This window comes from Hemicordylus capensis, chromosome 1, assembly GCF_027244095.1.
Source record: "Hemicordylus capensis ecotype Gifberg chromosome 1, rHemCap1.1.pri, whole genome shotgun sequence".
NCBI classification, from domain to species: domain Eukaryota; kingdom Metazoa; phylum Chordata; class Lepidosauria; order Squamata; family Cordylidae; genus Hemicordylus; species Hemicordylus capensis.
In genome coordinates this window covers 197,467,623-197,490,045 of record NC_069657.1, presented here as the reverse complement: position 1 = coordinate 197,490,045, position 22,423 = coordinate 197,467,623, and the positions used below count along the sequence as shown (strand labels likewise).

Here is a 22,423-nt window from a genome sequence, read left to right as displayed (position 1 = left end):
GATCTGCAAAAAGGAGTGGGACAACATCCCTCCTGGGTTGTGTGCAAACCTGGTGGCCAACTACAAGAAACGTCTGACCTCTGTGATTGCCAACAAGGGTTTTGCCACCAAGTACTAAGACATCTTTTTGTGAAGGGATCGAATACTTATTTCCCTCACTACAATGCAAATCCATCGCTGACTTTTGGGCACTGGGCTTTTGAGGGTTTGTTTGTTGTTGTTCTGTCTCTCACAGCTACAATAAACCTACCATTCCAATTATAGCCTGGTCATTTCTGTGTCAGAGGGCAAACGGACAAAATCAGCAGGAATCAAATACTTATTTCCCTCACTGTATCTTTTAAGAGCCCAACATGTTTAACACAATACTGGTTGTATCTTAAGTAGTGTGAGCACAGTGTCACGAGCAATCCTCCCCTTCTCCCTCTGCTTGTGCAGGACGCCTCCATGTAGTTTCTGGGGATTCCCCATCCCACTGTAAACCCCGTATGGGATCCCAAGGGTCTCCAGGAGCAGGTTTTGGGGGGTGCTCAAGAAGCTGCCCTTGGGAGGATGGGGCAGGTATGATTCCTTGCATGAGTGCTGTAGTTCTCACGCTGCTTAGGATTACAACCCTATAATTATATGTACAGTAGATTGATAATACATAAAAGTTATATTATTTCAGGGGTTCTCGAGAATTACTACAAGACTCTGTCAACAACTTATCTGCATCAGATTCAGATTCTCCTATTCCCACTTGTATGCCTTTCTCTTGGTTTGGAGACAGCCATAAGGAGCATAGTTCTAGTAGTACTCTGAGCTTTTCTCAAGGTGGGCATGAGGTTGCCTTTGAACGGAGCCAAGAGAAGAGCAGAAGCAAGGTAAAAGTTGCTTATTTGTATACCTTTTGCACATTTAGATTTGATGGATGTTGCTTAAAGATCAAGTGTTGCTCGAATTGTATTGGTAGCATATGCAAGTTATGAACAGATTATTGCATTGTATTATTGAGCAGATGTCCAGCACTTTCATAGAATGATCAAAATTCCTAGTAGGACTAATATGAGAGTTCCAAATACCTATCCTGATGCATGAATTTTTCACATTTGGTATTTTGTGCAGATAAATATTCAAAAGCAAATGTATTTGACTTCTATATTAGAATCAAGAAGTGTGAATTTTTAAAAATCCCTATATGATATTTTATAAGCAGTTGCAAACAAAATTGCTTCCAGTTAGACTTTGTGCATGTTTCTTTTCCAACATCCTACTTCTTCACATATTATTTACTGCCACTTTTTAAAAATGTTCAGAATTAAGACAATAAAATTGTACCAAGATTTAAAACTATTAACTGCAAATTCAGCAGAAGTCACTAACAAATAAATTCACTACAATTCCCATGCCAGGCTTGCAAACCTAGTTGATTAGCATGGACATAAACGAATGTCCATATGAAGAACAGTGTATGCAGAACATAGAAATGTGCAAATGCATTCTAGTCCTCGTAGCTCTGTTTGTTTTTAAGTACAACAAATATTTATTTGCCTGCCCCCCGCCTCCAAGATCTAGGGTTGATGAACTTTGAATATACTGGGTTTTAGGAACGTTGTATATATTGCCTATTCATTGGATAGCATCTAGACTAGTATTGTGCTAGACTAGTATTGTGCTAGCCTAAATGCTATTGCACTAGAGTAAGGACATTGCACATCAAATTCAATTCTGTTCCAGACTAGTTCTTGTGCTAGCACATCATGTTGCGCTTGTCATGTAACCTCTTGTGCAAGTGGAAAATTCCTTGTGCAACATGCATTTGAGTGGTTCCTCTTCTGCTGGCAGTAGCACAGCTTTGTGGAACACCATGACTGCAAAAGGTCCTTCCATGAATGTTGCTGTGGATCGTGTCTATTGCATACTTAACCAATATTCATCTCTCTATATGCTATGTAATACCAGTGGGCCTATAGGCTTCAGAAACTATTTTTATTTGTGCCAGTTTATTTTCTTTTGGTCTTTGTGATCCGGGATCCTTCACAATGTGTGGTTCTGCTCCTGCGCAGTAGTCCCCACTGAAGGATTTGATAGCTCAACAGAGCACTCTGTAGCTCCGCCCATTGCACACAATGCATGCTCGATATCTTCAGCAGCAGAGCACCCTTTGGCTCAGTTCCTTCTCGATCACCATTGCATGCACCTCACTTAGGACTTGCTCCCTAGTTGTGCTTGGTTCCTGGAAAGAAACAGAAAGTTATTTTTGCTGAATTTCACTGATTTTGACCATGGTTTGCTAAAGTTTACTCTTTGCTTAACGTTTTGGACTGTGTTTTCTTCTGATTTTGGCCTGATGGACACTAAGAAAACTTGTAAAAAGTGTTCTTCCTGCGGTAGAATGCTCCCATCTTCTGATAAACATGATTGGGGTTTGCTCTGTCTAGGGAAAGACCACATTGACCATTCTTGCAAAATTTGTCTATCTTTCTCTAAACAAACCAGAAAGAGTAGAGAATTGTGTTTGAGAGCTGTGTTGTACAAAAAGGTTCTGCACCCTCCAAGTCCAATGCCACTGTTCCTGTTATTGTTGACATTGTCAGCATCAATTTTGCACAACCATCTGCATTTGAAATTGATGTCTGGATCAAGGCATTCTCTGAATCAAGCCTCCCATACTGTACACATTGAATCGAAGCGTTCAAAAGATGTTTTCAAGAAACCACATGATGTATTGAGAGAGGGCCTCTACAAGCACCATAAGAAGCACAAACATCAGGAAGGAGACTTTCCATCCCATTGTACATGCAAACATAGAAAGATTTTGATGTCATCAGTAGCCCCAATATTTACATCATCGCTCTCGGGAGCTACCCACCCTATGACACCAGCAGCTTCAGGGGGGCAAATCACTAATCCTGCCATCACCAGCTTGACCACTGATTCCAGCCTCGACATCTAAGGAATCAATTCTGTTGGTATGGAAACTGACTCCTTTGCCTTCAAACTACAACAGCAGCAGCAGCCTCTAGATCATCATCTTCTTCTCTAGAGCTTCTTCAAATTTCTCCCAGTCCATTGTCAGCCTCAACACCATTTCCAGCACGCACACTAATTCTGACACTGACATCGGCACCAGCGCCAACACCAAATTGTTTTTTTAACCTCAACATTGACAGTTGTGGTGCCAACTCTGATTATTCCAGTGTCAACCTCAGAGACAGTTTTTCAACATACAAATGTGCTTGCTTCAGATTTCGCAATTGATTTTTCTCTCAATACCATCTATGTCAAAGGATTTTCCTATTCTATAGAACATCGACCCCATCCTGGGCTCTTCTCAAATGACCTGTTCTGGCTCTAATTTCTAGGGGTTTTCATTACATGGTCTTGATACTGAAGAAGACATAGGCTCTGGTGCATTGCCTAGTCCCATTCCTAAGATACCTTCAGCTTCCCTGGTGAGGGTAGTTCCTCCTCCTTCTCCATCCTACCACCCAAACTACACATGAAAAGAGAGGTATCGTTTCTCGGGCCCCAGTTACTCCTCCTCCAGAAGAAGAATGGATTACTAGAGTTCTCCAGGAGCTCTTGACCCTGGTTATGTCAGGAGGTTAGAGAGATTCCAAGATCCTCTCTATATGCCCTCCCCTTCCCTCCTTTATGACTACGACGAATTCAAACTCTGGAAATTAAGGAAACTTAAATTGGCTTCCACTTCCCAAGATAGGACTCTTACTAAGGACCCAAGCATCTCTTTTAAAAAGCCACCAAATCCACCACCTCCCCCACAACCTCCACAAGAACATCCTAGAGAGCATACACACCCTGCGTCCTCAGGTGTACAGATAATTCCTCCCCGACCCCACAGTTCCTGAGAAAGAAAAGTTGGATAATGAATACACTTCCAACTCTGACTCAGATGATGCTTCTGTACACACTGAAAAACCATCTGGCCCCTCGTCTGACTAGATGGTACTTAATCAGCCTTCTGACTCTCCTACTGAGGAGACACAGTCCTACGCATTCAGGTGGTGGAAATGGCAAAGATCCTTGATTTGGAATGAAAATCTCCAACCCTCATGATTAAAGGACCCAGTTTATGATTTCATGTAATTCAATATAATTTTTACTTTTTACTCTGTCTTGTTTAGCTCTCTTATATTATATTATGTTTTTAACTCTACTATTTTATGTCCCCTTTTAATGTCTTTTACGCATTTTTATGACTTTTAAACATAGTAATAGTATTATTATAATATGCATTCCATTTTTAGTATTTTGTACTTTTAGCTCTTCTAGCATTTGCATTTTTAACACATACATTCTAAGTACTATTAGTTCTTTTAATGTTAATATGCATCGTCACATATGTAACTACCTTCCATTTCTACTTCTATTTACTCGTATTCTCTAACATGTATTTTTATGCTGGTCTATGACTGTAATAAGGATGATGATGATGATGATGATGATGATGATTTCATGTCTTCCTCAATGATTTCTCAACCAGTAGGTCTTCCTATGCTGCCAGTTTTAGTGAACTTCTGCCAAATCAGCATGGGATGCTCCACCTTCTATTTTAACCTCTAAATTACTCAAGAATTTCTACAGAGTCCATGAAAAGGAGTGTTCTTTTCTTTTTTAATATCCTCCACCTAACTCTCTGTTGGTTGACTGTGCCATGGGAAGTAGATCCAGGAAAGGACACTCTGCTCCCGTAGGAAATTGGACTCTATTGGTCATAGGTTCTACTCATCCTCCTACCTGTCAATTACAGTTGCCAATTGCATAGCCTTTATAGTCATATATCATCATTCTATTTGGGAAAGTGTTAAGGAAGAGCTCAAGGAAGCACCTGAATTGCTTAAGTCCAGTTTTAAGGAAGTACTCCTTAAATCTGCAAGTGTTACCCGGCAACATTTGAGTATGGCCAAATACCTTACAGAAACTGAATCATGCAGAATCACAGGTACTATATCTTTACGTTGCTACCCTCTTCACTACAAATTGACATGAGGGACAAAATAGAAAACCTCCCATTTGACAGTGATAGCTTACTTAGTTCCCATATAAATGGCACCATAGAAAAGATGAAGTCTTAAGTTCACAGCAAAAAGCTTCACATCTTGTTCTACCCCTCAAGCCTACGCTCAAAGGTATACCCAAAAGTACAGGAGATACAAGAAGCAAAAATTTCAGTTCAGTAAGTCAGACCTCAAGGGCTATAGATGCTCCTTCAATTACAATCAGAGAAAGTCCTGTACTGAAAAGAACAAGCAACAACAGAAGTCTAAGCACCAGGACCAGTAAAAACAAAACCTTTGGCCCCTTTTCCGTTCTATCCCCCATTCCTTCACACTCTTCCAATATCAGGCTAGCCTCTCTTTGAAATGTAGGAACATAGGCAGCTGCCATATACCAAGTCAGACCCTTGGTCCATCTAGCTCAGTATTGTTTGCACAGCCTGGCAGCGGCTTCTCCAGGGTTGCAGGTAGGAGTCTCTCTCAGCCCTATCTTGGAGATGCCAGGAAGGGAACTTGGAACCTTCTGCATGCAAGCGTGCAGGTGCTATTCCCAAAGCGCCCCATCCCCTAAGGGGAATTTATTTCAGTGCTCAGACATGTACTCTCCCATTTAAATGCAACCAGGGTGGACCCTGCTTAGCAAAGTGGACAATTCATGCTTGCTATCACAAGACCAGTTCTCTTCCCTTTTACTCCAGCCTGACATCAATTGCATCCTACGCCTGGGTGTTTATTATCTCCACCAGATATGCAGTCGAATCCCCCTCCCCCAATTTTCGGGAATAAAATACACCCCTCAAATCCTACCTTACAATAAGAAATAAAGGATCTCCTGGGAAAGGGTGCAATAGAGCCTGTTCACATGAAAGATCTAAAGAAGGGTTTTTATTCCCGATATTTTAAAGTTCCAAAAAGAGATGGAGGTCTCTGCCCCATTTTGGACTTACATGGCCTCAACAAATTCATTCATTCAAGAATGTTTTGCATGATAACTTTACAAGGCATTCTCTTTTGGCAGAGGAGGAATGACTGGTTACCTTGGGCCTTAAAAATGCTTATTTCCATAACTTCAATCAGACAAAAGCACATAAAATTACTTCAGTTCACCATGGGTACCCAGGCCTATCAGTACACTGTTCTACCATTCGGCCTCTCCACTGCACCCTGAGTCTTTACAAAGTGCATGAGCACAGTTGTTGCCCATCTAAGAACTCAAGGGATCTCCATTTTTCCATACCTGAATGATTGGATGATAACCTCCATAAACAGAGATATATTGTGTACCCAAATACAATACACCTTGACATTACCACAAGACCTGGGGCTTCAGGTCAACTGGAAAAAATCGAACCTTCAACCTCAGATTCTCTACTTAGGAGCTATGTTGCACACACAAATGAAAAAAGCCTTCCTCCCAGAGGAAAGAATACTCTTAATTGTACGCTTGACCTATGTATCCCAAAGTAATCCAAGACAAAGGGCCAGAACTATTCAAAGGCTCTTAGGTTTAAGGCATCTTGCCCAGCCACGGTGAAGTATGCCAGACTCAGGATGCACCGTCTTCAAATGTGGTTTCTGTTAGTGTTCATACTGAATGTGGACAGTCAACACATGTGGTTTCTCATCCCACAGTCAGTTTTAAAGTCACTCAGATGGTGGGCCATCTTGGAAAACCTCATGGAGGGCATTCCCTTTCAGCCTCCTACATCCACAATAACGGTGATGTCAGATGCCTCCCTCAAGGACTGGCGAGCACATTGTTCGGGATTCAAGGCTTCCTTGGAAGCCTTCAAGAGAATTTTAAAGACCCAGCTTTTTAGCTTGGCTTTTATTTATTTATTACTGGTTTAAATTTTTATTTTATTTTAATTGTTTTATTATGTGTGTGTTATTTTAATGTAAACTGCCCTGAGCCACTTCAGGAAGTATGGTATATAAATAAAATGAATTAAGAAATAAATAAAGCTGCAAGGCCTATGGAATGCCGACCAGGCCACTCTCCATATACACTTTCTGGAACTCCTTGCAGTATTTCTCACCCTGAAGTCGTTGATCAGGACTTGTACAGTACCAAGCCCTCCTAGCCAATACGATGGTGATCACTTATATCAGTTGCCAAGGAGGGGATGGTCTCCAGATCCCTGTGCAACTTAGCAATTCAACTCTAGGACTGGTGCATTGCCAACAATGTTCTACCTCTAGCACTCCACCTCTAGCACTCCACATAAGACACACGGACAACGTCCTTGAAGACTCTCTGAGCAGGCAGACAGATGCTCCTGGGCAGGTCTGGGGAAAGGATCACTGGGCGATGCTTTCTAGATGCCATGGAGGGGTCATATGATATACCTGTTCGCTGAGAGGGGTGACCCCCTTACTAACTGCTGGTCCGGGAAACTGCACACAAATAATGTACCAGCCCATGACTCCACAAACGTTGAGAAACACTATTCTAAGGCGTACCCATCGCTAATCCCATGTATGGCCGCCCTTGCGAGAGTTCACAAGCAACCCTGCCAGCAGGGGGGGGAGGAAAGCGGCGACGCCAGCGGACAGGCTTGCGGGTGAGGTGAGAAACAAAACGGCAGCGGGCAGGGGAGAATGCGGGGGTGGTTGAGGAAAGAAGTGTGGGGAGAAAACTAGAGGCGCAGATGCTCTACGCCCGTCCCTGTTAGTTATGAATAAAGCTCATTCCATCACGGCAGTGGCTACTTCTGCTGCTCATATATCTGGAATAAGTTTTGTAGACAGTTGTAAAGTGGCTACTTGGTCCTCCAACTTACCTTTCATCAAGCATGCTATGGGTATCTGACCAGCGGCTTGGGCTAGCTTTGGGCAGACTGTTTTTAAAAAGATCCTTTGGTAGCATCCTTGTAGCCCTCCTCCTCCTTGGTTAATTTGCTAGTCACCCATGTTGTGAAGGATCCCAGATCACCTCAGAGATAAGCAGGTTGCTTACCTGTAGCAGGTGATCTTGGATGATCTGGGATCATTCACAACACCCACCCAACCTCCCCACTATTCGGATGCATCGAAATACATTGACTTACCTCATCATTTGTTGTAAAACATCAATCCTCCCAGCAGTCAAGCAGGAACCGTACCAAAGTTTGCTCTGCTGCTGAGGATACTGAGCGCGCATTACGCATGAATGGCAGAGCTGCAGAGCACTTTGGGGAACTATCAAATGCTTCCATGGGGATTACTGCGCTGGTTCGGAACCCCACGTTGTGAATTGTCTCAGATCACCCAAAGATCACCTGTTAGAGGTGTGCAACCTGCCCCCACTCCCCAGTTAAGGTAAGAGTAGCCTATTAAAAACAAGATGTCCATTTTTTAAAAGTTATTTTTAAAAAGACTGTCTTTTCTAAAGTCTTAATAGTTCAAGTTGTATAGCAAAACCATTTCTGCATTTGTCTTTTAAAAAATATGAAACTTACATAGGTGATAGTAGTTGAAGAAGACTTAGTTGCTGAAACCATTAAAGACTGCATATTTTTATATACTTGAAGGCCGTGGTTACTGCAAGGCTGGCTGGGGTCATAGCATGATTTTAAAAATATTTTTACGTGGCTCATTGTCTCCCAATACATGTCCGTACTCTTGCATACCTGATCGTTTCTACCTGGTGTTAATTTTGACAAAACCAATTTAGTTTATAAATCTTAGTTGGCTTGCCTTTTGTGGATTCCTTAGTGATTTCAATTTTCTGTGCTAACATGTGCATTTCAGTCTCTCTACTTCGTTTTTTCTCACTCGGCCTCATTTTTTCTCACTTGGCCTCAGTATTTAAATACAGTATTTAACTGTATTATGCATGCATTCGTATTGCACAAGATACCTTACTATATTAAGTCTGCTTGTAGCTATATAGATGCAAGGGTTGAACAGTTTCTTCACCTGTAAAGGGCACAGATGTTATCAGGCAAAAACAGGGTGATCATCATTTCAGCTTCACCAATGCAGGAAGCTCACTTAATGTAAATGTCCAGAATTGTCGTGCTAAAGTTACGGGTTTATTTTTACAGCCTCTCAAATTCTGCACCTCTAGAATTGGCAGTTCCAGATAGAAATTGTTACTTGCAGCTGCTGCGAGTACATTATTGTTTAGGAATAGTTAAATAGACATGGGCTAAGCAGTATCTTTATATTGTAAAACTTTGTAAAACTGCCATCTGTCTGCATTGATTTTAAATCTCTTATTGCATACTTCCAAAGTGATATTGAGCTTGATACAGAGAAAGTGAATTGAATAGAGTATAAAGCAAGTCTGTCACAAAGGAACCTCATGTTCATTTTAGCTTGGTTATGATGAAGATAATGAACAGGACACCCAGTCTTGTTTCCAGTGAAACTGGTTGGGAGATTGCAATAGAAAAGTCAGGGTAGCTGTGTCATATTTCAGTTTGATGTGTAACCTATTTTGAAAGCAGTTACGGTATTTAAATATGTTAGATGCAAGAGATATATTGAACGCATTGGTTATTTCTAATTTTTCTTATGCTGTGGTTCTTAAAGTGAAAGATGTGCCCTCTGTAAGGAAATGTAGGCAGTTAGGCAGAATTACACTTTCCCTAAAGTATAATCTGTGGAATGGGAAGCCTGGCTGTTATCTTTTAAGCAACATTTTGCAGTATGGGCAGCTCTAAAGACTGGGGCTTGGATCCAAAGAAGTGCAGGTGGGAACTCTGTTCATTTAACTGAGTTGTCCTGCTGCTTCCCGCACCTGCCCAAAGTTCCTTCTGTGGGTTGGGAGACCCACCAGAATAGTGTGAGATGTGATGTGGGGTGCTGCAGTAGGAGAGAGAATGGGGGGCATCATGCCCTGGTCAAAGTGCCTTTCCACTCATGCAGGGCATTATTGAATCCAAACTTGTGTGCCTATTCACTTGTGTTCACTGATCCTTAAAAAAAAAAAATCTGATTCCTTATATAATATAAAAATGATATATTCCCACTTGCAATCTTTCCCCTGGGTAACATTGGATGTTTCTCCAGAACAGTGTCCCTTTATCACAAGGCCGTGGGCTTGTGAATTTGTCTACAGTGCAGCAAGAAAACAAAACAAAAAAATGTTGTACAGTTGGGTAGTACTAATGTATAATGCTTAGTAACTTCAGTGTTCTAGACATAATTCTTTTGCAAGAATTGGTGTATCTGTATGGAAAATGTTTGAAGAGAACAAAAAGATATATATTTCTGTGATATGGAGTGCATTTGCACATAGTTATTGTAACTACTATTACATAAATGTGGGTATGATATGGATACTTTTCCAGAGCGGGGGGAGAGGGGGAGGGAGGGATTGATTATATTTACAAATGATTTCTTTGACTATAGGATTTCACATTTTGCACCTACAGTAGATTGGTCAGAAACTTTGGATCACATTGGTCCACTAATAATCAAACGTTTGTTGTCTTAAATGTATTTAATACCAAAACATCGGCCATTCCACATTCCTTGTTCCTTTTGTCTGCCCCCAAGATATTCAAACGTATCATGTTCAGATTTAAAAAGCATGGTTTGGAAAACCTCATGTTTTCTCTGATTTTTAGCTGTAGTTTATAATTAGCTGTAGTTTATAATTTGAAAGAAAGAAAGAAAGAATATTCTGTCTGTATATGATTTAATCCAGTCTTTTAGCACTGTCTCCAGGGGTGGTTCTGGGTAGGTGCAAGGTTGCAGTTGCACTCCCTGTGAATTTGTAGGCAGTTCCTCGGCAGCAACAGAGTTCTGTTTTTGTTTTTTAAGTTGGGGCGGGGGTTGACTTCACTTTGTGCTGCTATTCCTGCCCTCTCCCAACAGCAGGAGGAGCAGCGGCAGCCTTATTTGTTCTTCTTGGTCTTGTGCTCCTCCCCCTGCTCTGGCTGGCCTGTAATGTACTGTAATTTGCCAGGATGACCATAGAGCTGCTGGCTGTTGGGAATGTCCTCCTCCCAGGAAAATAAAACATTAAAAAAAAAATTTTTTTTTTAAACCCAACCCTTATCTGTTCATTTTGTGTGAGAGAGGGATTTGTTCCCCCTTGTTATCAATTTGTGTGCATGTGTTTCGTGTGTGTGTGAGAGAGAGAGAGTTAGTTTTCAAAGTATGCCAAAACTGTTCTAATACAGACTTGTAAGAAGAACCCTCCCCATCCCAACAATATAGCTTCTTAAGAGGAAATTACAGTTCAAAAGTATTAAAACCTTTAAAAAGAATGAGAAGAAGAAATGCTTTAACAAAAAAGATCTATTTTTGTTTATGTTCCTGCCTTTTGTTCCTGAAGATACCAAACTCCTTATACAGGTCGGGTACCCCTTATCCGGACTGCTTGGGACCAGCAGTGTTCCGGATTTCGGACTTTTCTGGATTTGGGAATCTTCTATATACAGCCATGTAATTCTGGTAGATGGGGGTCTGGAATTGGAGGCGGAACTCTCGCGAGAGTGTGCAAGAGTTCCAGCAGCGAGAAACAATGGCGGCAGCGAGGAGGTGGACAGCTAAAGAGGCGAACGGAGGAGGCGGGTGGCGGCGCCAGTTTCCTGTGTACAAAGTGAACTTGAGGCATGGCAGGAAGGGACTCGGCGGCAGTGGGATGGCCCTGGCCCTGAGGAAGGCTGCATGACTGCATTTTTAAAGTGAGCTGAGGCAGGGAGGGGGTGTTCGGTTACAGCATGGTGTCTGGATTTTGGAGCATTCCAGATTTTGGATGTCTGAATAAGGGATACTCAACCTGTAACTCTAATCTGATATCTGTGTGTGGGTTTCTCTCTCTCCCCATCCCACCCCCATTAAAAATATTTATATGCTGCTTTTTAGCAACAAAGTTCTCAAAATGGCTTAAACAGCAAAATATGAGAAAATGGTTCTTGTTCAACATGTTTCCCCTTATAATCATCATTACTATTTTATTTTGCTTTGTGCTTGTAACAGTAGCTCATATAGAAATAATTTACCCATTATCTTTTTAATAAGCTTGTAATGGGCTAAAATGAGTTTGTTGTGATCTGATTTGCAAAACTTTATTTTGAAGCAAGTATATAAAAACAGACTTTTGGTGGGGGAGGGGAAATACTTAATGTTCATTTTAGCAATTTGTGAATTACTTCACAAATTTAGCTTCTTTCAAGAAGCTGGAGTATTTTAGCTTGCCCATGAAATGCTTGGTTGTATTTAAATCCTAAAAAATTGGGGTAACTCTATATAAGACATTCTGCTGTCCTGTTTTGAAATCAAATTGGTGGCTTTTCCTTCTGTAGTGTATAGACACACACTATTCATTGTATATGCACTGTAGTGATAGACATGTACACTATAGTTTCGTATGCTTTTTGCTTAAATGAGATGTGGTTCATAGAGGAGATCAAACTGGCCTGCTTGCTGCTGTGGTCGGTGTAAAAATGCTACTTGAATTTGCTTCTGAGTTTACATGTAGAGGATTGGAATGCATGTGGCTCAAAGTCAACATAAACATGTATATGTTATAGACACACATTTTATTATGACACATATCCTGTTCTTCCTCCAAAGAGTTCAGGGTAGTGTTCATGATCTTGCTTCCCCACTTTTATCCTCACAACAATCCTGTGAGGCAGGATTGGAGGCGAGAGAGAGTGTCTCACCTAAAGTCCTGTAGTGGGTTTTATGACTGGGGAATGCCAGCCCCCCAATTCTAGACTTACCACTCTAATCACTACACCAACTGGCTCTAAACTGTGTGGATACTGATTGCAGGAGTAACCTGATGCAGGAGAAAAAGGATACCTTTTAGAGAGCATGAAATGGTTTAATTATCAAAATGTGGGGATGCTATGGGCCCAAGCCCTGGATCTTTTAAATACCTAGCAACACCTCTGCAAGGGAGAGAGAAAGTGGGGAGAGTGGCAGGATTGACTATGCAAAATCTGGTTTCAGCAGGTGTGTTGTTTAGAATTCCTTCTAAAAAATAATTTCTTAAAAAAATAATCTTCCCCTGAGTGTGTTTTGGTTCTAAAAAGTAGTGCATTCAGATAATTTAAATGGTGCACAAAAGCACAGGACCACTGATGCTTTGCTATGAACCTGTAGCAGCATGGGTAGATTGGCACTGCCCATGTTATTCTGCATTGGATGCTAGCCACTCTACATACCACACAGTTATAACTTTCTGAATGTGTGTTTTCTGTGGATCAGGGAGGGGAAAAACAGCACTTTGTACATTGGAGAAAATTAGATTTATCTATTTTTACTGTCTCAAGCTTCCTGTAGGTCTAAGCGGTTAGATACATATATTTAAAACATTTTAAGATACTATGTCTCCTTGTAATATTTTTATTCCAAGGGGTAAGTTAACAAAACATTATTTTCACTTGTTTTCAGAGTAGAATTGTCATAGATGATTCATACCATAGCAAGCCAAGTTGTGATCTGTCAGGGTTAGTGACAGAACCAAATCTTTCAGGGCGTTCACACACTTTAACCTTCTCTTCAGATGAGGTGAGTTTCAGTGTGTGTGTCTGTGTGTATTGTTGATGTAACCATTCAGTCTACATTATGCCTTTTAGGTTTGTTTTAAAATGAAAATGACAGGTTATCATCATTGTACCTTAATATTTTTGTAAACTTAAACTCATTTTGAAATATGCACATAGGTAAGGATGAGCATTTTGAGGCATTAGTTGCTTCTCCCTTATTTCTGGTTTGACCTATATATAGTACGTAATACTTGATTATGTCCACTAAACACATTTTCTCTTATTTTACATCTCCTCTTATAAATAAAACAAACTTTGCATTTTAATATTAAATTTCACCAGTTTCATCAGAACATGACTTGGTTTGTTAGATATGAGATTTGTGCGTATCTAATATATTGTCTGTATTTAGAAAACGTAGCAACATTCTGTAACACAGTGCTTAACTAATTCATCTTAGAAAATATTAACCACGTAAATAATTAGTAGTTTATGAAGCTGTTAAACCACAAAAAAAGAATGCAATTAGAAAATGTGTCCTTTGGAGAATTTCATTACATTACTGGGCTAAAAACTGATTGTATAAACCAGCTGAACCTTAAATGTATATCTAACGTGCAGGTAGGCAACTCATTAATTAATAGTGCTACCACACAGTGCAATGTACTTTATGAGCACAGTTACTTTTTCAAATGCTGCTGTTGCAACTTAAAAGTTGCATGTGATGGCATTTCTAATAGAAGAGATTTTTTTTCTTGTTTCTAAACTACAAAATCTGCAATATTATTGTAGTGTGTAATTTTTGCTCTGTATCGTTATTGCTAAATTTGTGTTAGATTTTTATTAAAACAAAACATTTGTTTATACTTTCTCTAAATTGGACCTTCCAAAACAACATAGAATTCAGTGAGAATTCTTATTACATTTAGGCTTGGTGCTCCCATAAAACTTGTGGAAGAAATGGGGCATCAGAATACTGGAAGACGTCTGTGTTTATGCACTACTGACGTTTCATCACTATCTCTTAAATGGTTTCATACTTCAGGGTTTAAACCATACCATGGACAGTTTTTCTTTGGACCTAGGAGTTAGCCAAAAATTTTAGGAGACAGACAATGGATGCTTGACAAAATTATTGGCCTTAGTGGTGGACATTGTACACATGGGCTTCTCTTTATCCCCTTCACAAGTAGCATAGTTAGAACAGACACAGGGCTGCCTGGAACAAATGAAGATTTTACTAAATAACTCTGCCTTTCAGTATCCTAGTCTAAGTGCCATGGATGCCTGGCACCTGGTATTTATCAAGCCCTGGTTTAGGCAGGTCCAATTCCTCATCTCTTCTCCAGTTGTCTTGATGATTTTGCTCTCTCAAAGCAATAGTGCTATACCTCTTTATTTGCTCTTTTGGAAGCAGCTGGATATGAGAAATGGATCTTTATCCTTTCTTTTGAGAACCCACTATTATGAATGCAACAGATCACCATCCAGATCCAGTAGTTCATAACTTATGGTTCCTGCTGGGCTTGCAGGTGATCCTCAAGACTGCAGTGGAGTAAAAGTGCAGAAATGCTGGTGGGTTATTTTGAAGTTTACACAAGATGTTGAAGATGAGTCTTGCTTTTCAGTTATTCCCCCCCCCCCCCCGCCAAATGGCCACTTTAGCAGTATAAGCAGCTGTAGTGGAAACTTGAAAGAAAGCTGGGGCTGTTTCCATAGTTCTCTCCCATGTGCACATACATCTTAATTTGGTCATGGGCACTATGACCAATGCAGCAGCTGCATTGTAAGAAAGATTTTTAAGCTTAATGTTAACAGAATGTAATGGGTCACAAAGAACACAAACCAGAATAGTTGTTCTCAGTAAGTTTACAAACCATTGCTATAATCCAAGAACACCAGCAGGAAGTATTTATCTAATACCACTTTTCTTCAGACTAGTTGCAACTGGGGACAAACCTCTCTTTTAATGGAATTGCAGGCACAATTGCTATAGGTGGAATGAATAAAATAGGTTTTGCTTTATTATGATTCATGTGGCAGATGAGATTATATTATCTGAATATGGTAGATGTTCAAAGAGTCAAAGTATTTTGATTTTTCTTCATTTTGACATGGAGTAAGAACGGACCAAGTAGTTTTTAGGATTTAGCCTTGAGTAAGTTGTCTTCAGCCAAAGAACTGTGTGCTAACTTTAGAGAAATGAAGAGTCCATTCTTGTTTCTGTTTTTGGAAATCATACTATTGGTAGGTTGGAGGATGGTGGGGAATGGTGTCCAGCATCATGTTATCTACATGCCCTTTTTGAGGCTCAGGGAGCTAGTACAAGCAAACTATTGGTACTCTAGTAGAAAGCGAATATTCATAATTGTTTTTTGTAGCTAATTAACATGTATGACCCAAGGATGGAATTATATTTGCATAATTCAAATGCTGAGTTGTAAAAATGATCTCCAGCTATCCTTCAGATGAGTGCAGCAACAGAGACTGCATCTATCCAAATACATAGAAAGGCTGTTTTGTCTCCTTGACTTTAGCATGTAGCGTTCACTCTAAAATCAGGTTTCAAAAGTAGTTTCTCTTTTCCCCCTTTTGCATTGGCCTAGTTTTAACTTCAGAGGAGTTTTGCGAAGTGTGTTACAAAGGACGCAAGGGAGGCACAGCAAACAACCACTGGAAAAGACTCTATACAAGGCTGAATAAGGACGGTTGTTATTTACCCTGGTAAATGTAACGGAACCACCACTTAAAATATGTTCCTTTGCACAGTTAGCAGGGGGGCACTTTGGTTCATTCACTTGATACATTCATTCAACTTGATTCATTCAAACCCTGCTAACTTGGCAAAGAGGCACCTTTTAACGTGGTGATTCTCTTTATTTAGCAGGGGGAGAGTAACTGGCCCTATCCATCACGAGCACAGTACCTCCAGTGGCTGTGTTTCTTTTTAGATTGTGAGCCCTTTGGGGACAGGGATTCATCTTATTTGTTATTTCTCTGTGTAAACCACCCTGAGCCATTTTTAGAAGGGCGGTATAGAAATATTATTATTTCTTGTTTACACAGTCAGACAGGTGTTATTGACTGGTTTGTTTTATCCAGACATCGAGTCCTTCCCAAGGACCTGGGATGCCAGAATTTTATTGTCAATGGTTATAGATATCGTCGCAGAACATAGGTTGTTCCCAGTAAAGCTGCTTTTTGTAATTGGCTGATGGTGATTTCTGTGGCCCCTATGGTGTTGAGGTGCTCTTCAAGGTCTTTTGGAACTGCACCCAGGGCGCCAATGACCACTGGGATTATTTGGGTCTTTTTCTGCCACAGCCTTTCAATTTCAATTTGTAGATCTTTGTATTTGGTTATTTTTTTCTATTTCTTTTTCTTCTATTCTGCTATCCCCTGGTATTGCTATGTCGATTATTTTGACTTGTTTTTCTTTCTTCTCGACTACAGTTATATCTGGTGTATTGTGTGGCAGATGTTTCTCTGTCTGTAGTCGGAAGTCCCATAATATTTTTACATCTTCATTTTCTTCAACTTTTTCAATTTTATGGTCCCACCAATTCTTGGCTACAGGTAGCTTGTATTTTTTGCAGATGTTCCAGTGTATCATCCCTGCTACCTTGTCATGCCTTTGTTTGTAGTCAGTCTGTGCGATCTTCTTACAACAGCTGATCAGGTGGTCCACTGTTTCATCTGCTTCTTTACAAAGGCGGCACTTGCTGTTTGTTGTGGATTTTTGAACTTTTGCTCTTATTCCATTTATTCTTAGTGCCTGTTCTTGTGCAGCCTGTATTAAACCCTCTGTTTCTTTCTTCAAGTTGCCATTCTTAAGCCATTTCCAGGTCTTGGTGATGTCTGATTTTCCACTTATATTGTGCAAATATTGGCCATGCAGGGGCTTATTTCTCCATTTTTCTGCTCGGTTCTTGACTTGTTCTTTCTTGTAGGCCTGTTTTGTTTCATTGGTGTTGAATAGTTTCGCGTTCTTGACCATTTGAAGTACATCTTCTTCACTGTCCCTTATATATTCTTCAAGGCCGCTTTTCTCCTCCTCTACTGTTTGATGGACTTGCAGCATTCCTCTTCCACCTGAGCTGCGAGGGAGGTAGAGCCTATCTACATCACTGCGGGGGTGCAGAGCATGATTGATGGTCATGATTTTCCTGGTCTTACGATCTAGCGTCTCTAGCTCTGCCTGGGTCCAGTCTATTATTCCTGCAGTGTATCTAATAACAGGTATAGCCCAGGTGTTTATGGCTTGTATGATGTTCCCGCCATTGAGTTTGGACTTGAGGATTTTTCTGACTCTCCTGATGTATTCACTTCCAATTTTTCTTTTAACTTCAGTGTGTGCGATGTTATCAGCCTGGAGAATGCCCAAGTATTTGTAAGGTTCTTTCTCTTGCAGGTTCTTGATGTTGCTTCCATTGGGCAGTTCTATTCCTTCTGTTTTTGTTATTTTTCCTCTTTTCATTTTTAATGCAGCACACTTGTCTAGTCCAAACTCCATTGCTATATCGCTACTGAATATATGGACAGTGTTTAGCAGTGATTCGATTTCTGACTGGGACTTTCCATACAACTTCAGATCATCCATGTACAGCAGACGGTTGATTTTACTGGATGTTTTAGATGTTTGGTATCCGAGGCTTGTTTTATTTAGTATTTGTGAAAGTGGGGTCATGGCGATTACAAACAATAGAGGGGATAGTGAGTCCCCTTGGGAAATGCCTCTTCTAATGTTAACCTGTCCAAGTGCCTCGCCATTGATTGTTAACTGTGTACTCCACATGCTCATTGCTTTTTAAATAAATATCTGAATGTTTTTGCTGACACCAGTTTCTAAACATTTTAGTATCCATGTGTGAGGCAATGAATCGAAGGCTTTCTTGTAGTCAATCCATGCAACACTTAGATTTGTTTTTCTTCTCTTGCAGTTTTCTAAAATCATTTTGTCAATCAGCAGCTGGTCTTTTGTGCCTCTGGTGTTCGGGCAATTTCCTTTCTGTTCAACTGGAAGCTGTTTGTTAGTTAATAAGTGTTACATCACTTCATCTGCTATTATTCCAGTTAATAATTTGAACATGTTTGGCAGGCAGGTTATCGGTCTATAATTACTTGGAACTGCACCTTTTGCTGGGTCTTTCATGATGAGATGAGTTTTCCCATTTGTTAGCCATTGTTCAATATCACCGCCTTTCATAATGTGATTGAACTGTTTTGATAGTTGTTTATGAAGGCTTGTTAAGTGTTTAAGCCAGAAGCCATGCAGTTCATCGTCGCCTGGCGCAGTCCAATTTTTAATTTTCTTTGCTCTTTCACTTATTAATTCTGGTGTTATTATTAGATCTTGCATTTGTTGGTTACATTTTTTGACCTCTTTCATCCAGCCTGCTTTTTTATTATAATCTATTGGATTGTCCCATAATTTCCGCCAGAATTGCACTGTTTCTTCTTCATTTGGTGTTTCTAGGTTTCTTGCAGTTTCTCCTTCTATGCTTTGGTAGAAACGTCTCTGATTCGACTGGAATTGGAGATTCTGCCTGTGTTGTGTAATTCTGGCTTCATATCTGCTAATCTTCTTTGACACTGCTGTTATTTGCTGCTTTATTATTTCCAGGACTTCTCTAATTTTCCTTGAATCTAGGTGGTATTTTTGGATCAGATACTGTTTGGCGTTTTCATTCTTCAGCTTCTTGTCTTTCATATCTTTCAATTTACTAGCATCTGATCTAAGCCTGGAGATTTTATTTTCTAATCTAATCTTCCATTTAGATGATGTACTGCTTTCTTCTTTTACAGGTCCACTGATCTTATATCCGAGCTCTTGTGTTGTTATTGTTGCTGCACTGTACATTAGTTGGTTTGTTTCTTGCAAATTCTTGGTTGTTATTTCTGCAAGTGCAGCATTGACATCTTTTAATGCCTGAGCAAGTTGTTTTTTGGCAACTGTTTTTAGATCTGGAAGTCGAACCCTGGTGGTTGTTTGGTTCATGTGCTCAGTTATTTTAGCTTTAGTTCTTGTTGCTTTTCTGTTAAACGGCATTTGGGTTTTTGAGGTGAAGGCAAAGGGGAGGTTGCCTGGTTTTGATTTTGAAACAGTTCAGCAACGGTGGTATCCTCTATTTCCAACACCTCGTCCACCTGCGCCTGAGCAACTGCTTCAGTTGGTGGTAATTCTTCTTCCATATCTTGAGCCTGTGTTGCTCTTTGCAGTTCTTCCAGCTCTACTCCTGTGAATACTTTATTTCTTATTATGAATCTTCTCTGGTCTGCTAGCCTTTGTTCTGTTATTTCTGTGTCTGGATGCTTCTCTTTCCAAATTTGGTACATTCTTTTTAAATAACCTCTTCTAGTTGGACTAGACTTGTAATAGCAGATCATTATTTCCTTGTTGGCATTTTTCATATATTTTTTTCGGTTAAGCGATGTTTCTTCCAGTAGCTTTGCTGTCTCCAGCCCTGGTTGCGCAACTGAAGATCCTGAGTCCTGTAGCCCACTTGCCACCAGATGTCCAGGGACTATAGCACCTGGTGCGGTCCTTGTTGACCTGGGCGACGACCGATCCGGTATAGATTTATTAAAGTTACGTCTCACCATATTGTTGATGGGAGAGGCACTCTTTGTCTGGCTCTTCTGGTGAGACCTGTCCAGTATGGTTGGACCTCTGGCATAGCTCTCACCTTCATCAGAGCACACAAGCCCCACAACCACGTCAAGGTAGTGCCTCACTGGGGGTGCCTCACTGGGGGTAATTATTATTATTATTATTATTATTATTATTATTATTATTATTATTATTTATTGATGAGACCTGCTTTTTCATAAAGAGTTCTCAATTGTTAGACATAGAGGCAGGTCTCATGGTCCGTGAGACCCGCTTTTCTAAGAACTGCGGGGAGAGCGGGCTAAGCCCGCTCTCCCCGCAGACGAGCGGACAGGGACTCCTGGGCGGCCAGATCAGCCACCCACATAATGGCCAGCTCCGAGATTGATCTGGTGGGAGGAGCGGGGGCCACGTGGCCCCCGCAAGCCCCAGTATGCCCTGCGCAAGCGTGCAGGGCATACTGGGGAGACCCCCGAGCCGGGAGGCTGCTTTTAAGCCTCCCGGCCAGGGGGTCTACTCATGAGTAGGCGCAGCGTGAAGGCACGGCGCAGCTTCTCATGATCGCAAAAAGCAGGTTTGCAGGAGCACTCGCTCCGCGAACCTGCTTTTTACCAGGGGTTCTTGAGCAGGTTTGCTGCTCCAGAACCACCGGGCTTGGCTGCGAGCCCGGTGGTTCTGACGGTCAACAAAAATCGAGCTAGCCTCTGCTAGCCCGATTTTTGTTGATTGTGCGAAGTGCTCCAGAGTTGTTTCGGTGTGTCAGTTGTTAAACATAGGTGTTTGATTAAAATCAAATTTTTATTTGATTCTGGCATTTTTATTTGATTCCTAAAGCATGGGGGAAGTGTAGAACTTTCTCTTTTCAAATATACTAAACTAAACTTTGAATGCAGTGGGGGCCATCACAAGCTATATTTCTGAAAGTCTAGTTGTGTTAACATTTAAAATATAACTCTGATTGAAACCTTTCTTGTACGTCTTTGAGGATTTTATTCATTTGAAATAATTGATATTTTTATTGTTAAAATAAATCAGTAAATTTTAAATTATGTATCTAGGTAAAAGCTGACTACTTGGTTTTGTTTGTTCAGACTTTAGATGATGAACCATCAACTGCAGGGAAACAAAATCAATGGCACAGTAGGCCCATTTCTGAGTGGACAACGCAACAGGTATGCCATTGGCTAATGGGCATGAACATGGAGCAATACACCACAGAATTCACAACCAAGAATATAGATGGGCAACAGTTAATGCTGCTTGACAGTGATAAATTGAAGGTATGTTTGGGTCCTAATATGAATCTGCACTCTCTAGTTGAGTTCAGTAGTATAAATGATGATAAGTAGTATGGGCTCTTGTCTAGGTCACAGCAATGCCATTTGCCACACCAAAAGAATCTTGGAAAACAACTTTTAGTGTGCTAAAACTGGGGTCTGCCCAGGATACAAAAAATTGCTAATTTAATGAGGTGTGACACAGACATGCTGTTGTTGAATACTTTCTCTCCCACCCACACGCCAAAACCCCAACCCCTGTAATCAAAGAACTAGAAGTTGGAAAACATGCAGTGAGCCATCTAACCCAGTTCTAAGACAAAATATCACCCCATTTAGCTTTCCCCTCAATTTTTTTAAAAAGAAAGGCGATATAGTCTCCATAGGCAACTTAGTTAATTGCTGATGTGTTTTCTAATACTTAACCTAAACCTGGCTCTCCCTAGTTCCCCTTTACTTTTTAACTTATCCTTGTGAAAATTAGAGTAAACAATTTATCTGGGTTGTGACCAGTATCATCCATAAAAGTGGGTTCTACACCTGCGTGAAACACTTCGGATAGAAATCATTTGCTCCTCATGGCACTGATCAACTTGCCTCCACACATGCTTCACACCTGTTCATATCGGCGGTTTGGCGCCTCACAGCTTAGGTTCTTTCTGACCGCCAATGCACTTGGTTCTTGGGTGATCTAGGCTCCTCAGAAAGTTTATTTGTTGGGTATTTTGACTTGACTGATTGGACTGGATGTTTATGGACTACCCTTGGAAAGTAAAGTAGTGCTTATTTGTAAAGTAGTGCTTATTTGACTTGGACTGGTTGGATTATTCTTTGTTTTATGGATGATGATACCTCAGCGAAGTGTTTGAAAAGTGTATGACCATGGATTGTTTGACTTGACGATACTTGAAATGTCTTTTTTGAGCCCCAAGCCTAGATGAAAAACTACCTTTTAAGAGGTGCACGTGCTGCAGAGGGAAGCTCCCTCCAACAAACAGCCACGACCATTGTCTCCTGTGTCTGGAAGAAGGGCATAACGCCTCTGCATGTTCCGTTTGCAGCTCATTCTCTAGACAAACTTTGAAAAATAGGGCTGCA

At 40.7% G+C, this 22,423-nt stretch overlaps 1 protein-coding gene across 7 annotated transcripts in view; it reads left to right on the top strand.

Moving 5' to 3' along the window:
- The window catches only part of LOC128332145 (neurabin-1-like), a 160,811-nt gene that overhangs the window by 130,612 nt on the left and 7,776 nt on the right, over window positions 1-22,423 (top strand). For 4 of the 7 annotated variants that reach the window (XM_053266575.1, XM_053266540.1, XM_053266529.1 and 1 more), the window contains 3 exons: window positions 668-863; window positions 13,344-13,460; window positions 21,140-21,328. In XM_053266575.1, the coding sequence (XP_053122550.1) occupies window positions 668-863; window positions 13,344-13,460; window positions 21,140-21,328 (502 nt within the window). Of the gene's footprint in view, window positions 1-667; window positions 864-11,271; window positions 11,624-13,343; window positions 13,461-21,139; window positions 21,329-22,423 lie in introns of those variants that run through there. The other 3 variants (XR_008310581.1, XR_008310580.1, XM_053266557.1) reach the window with 3 other exon arrangements.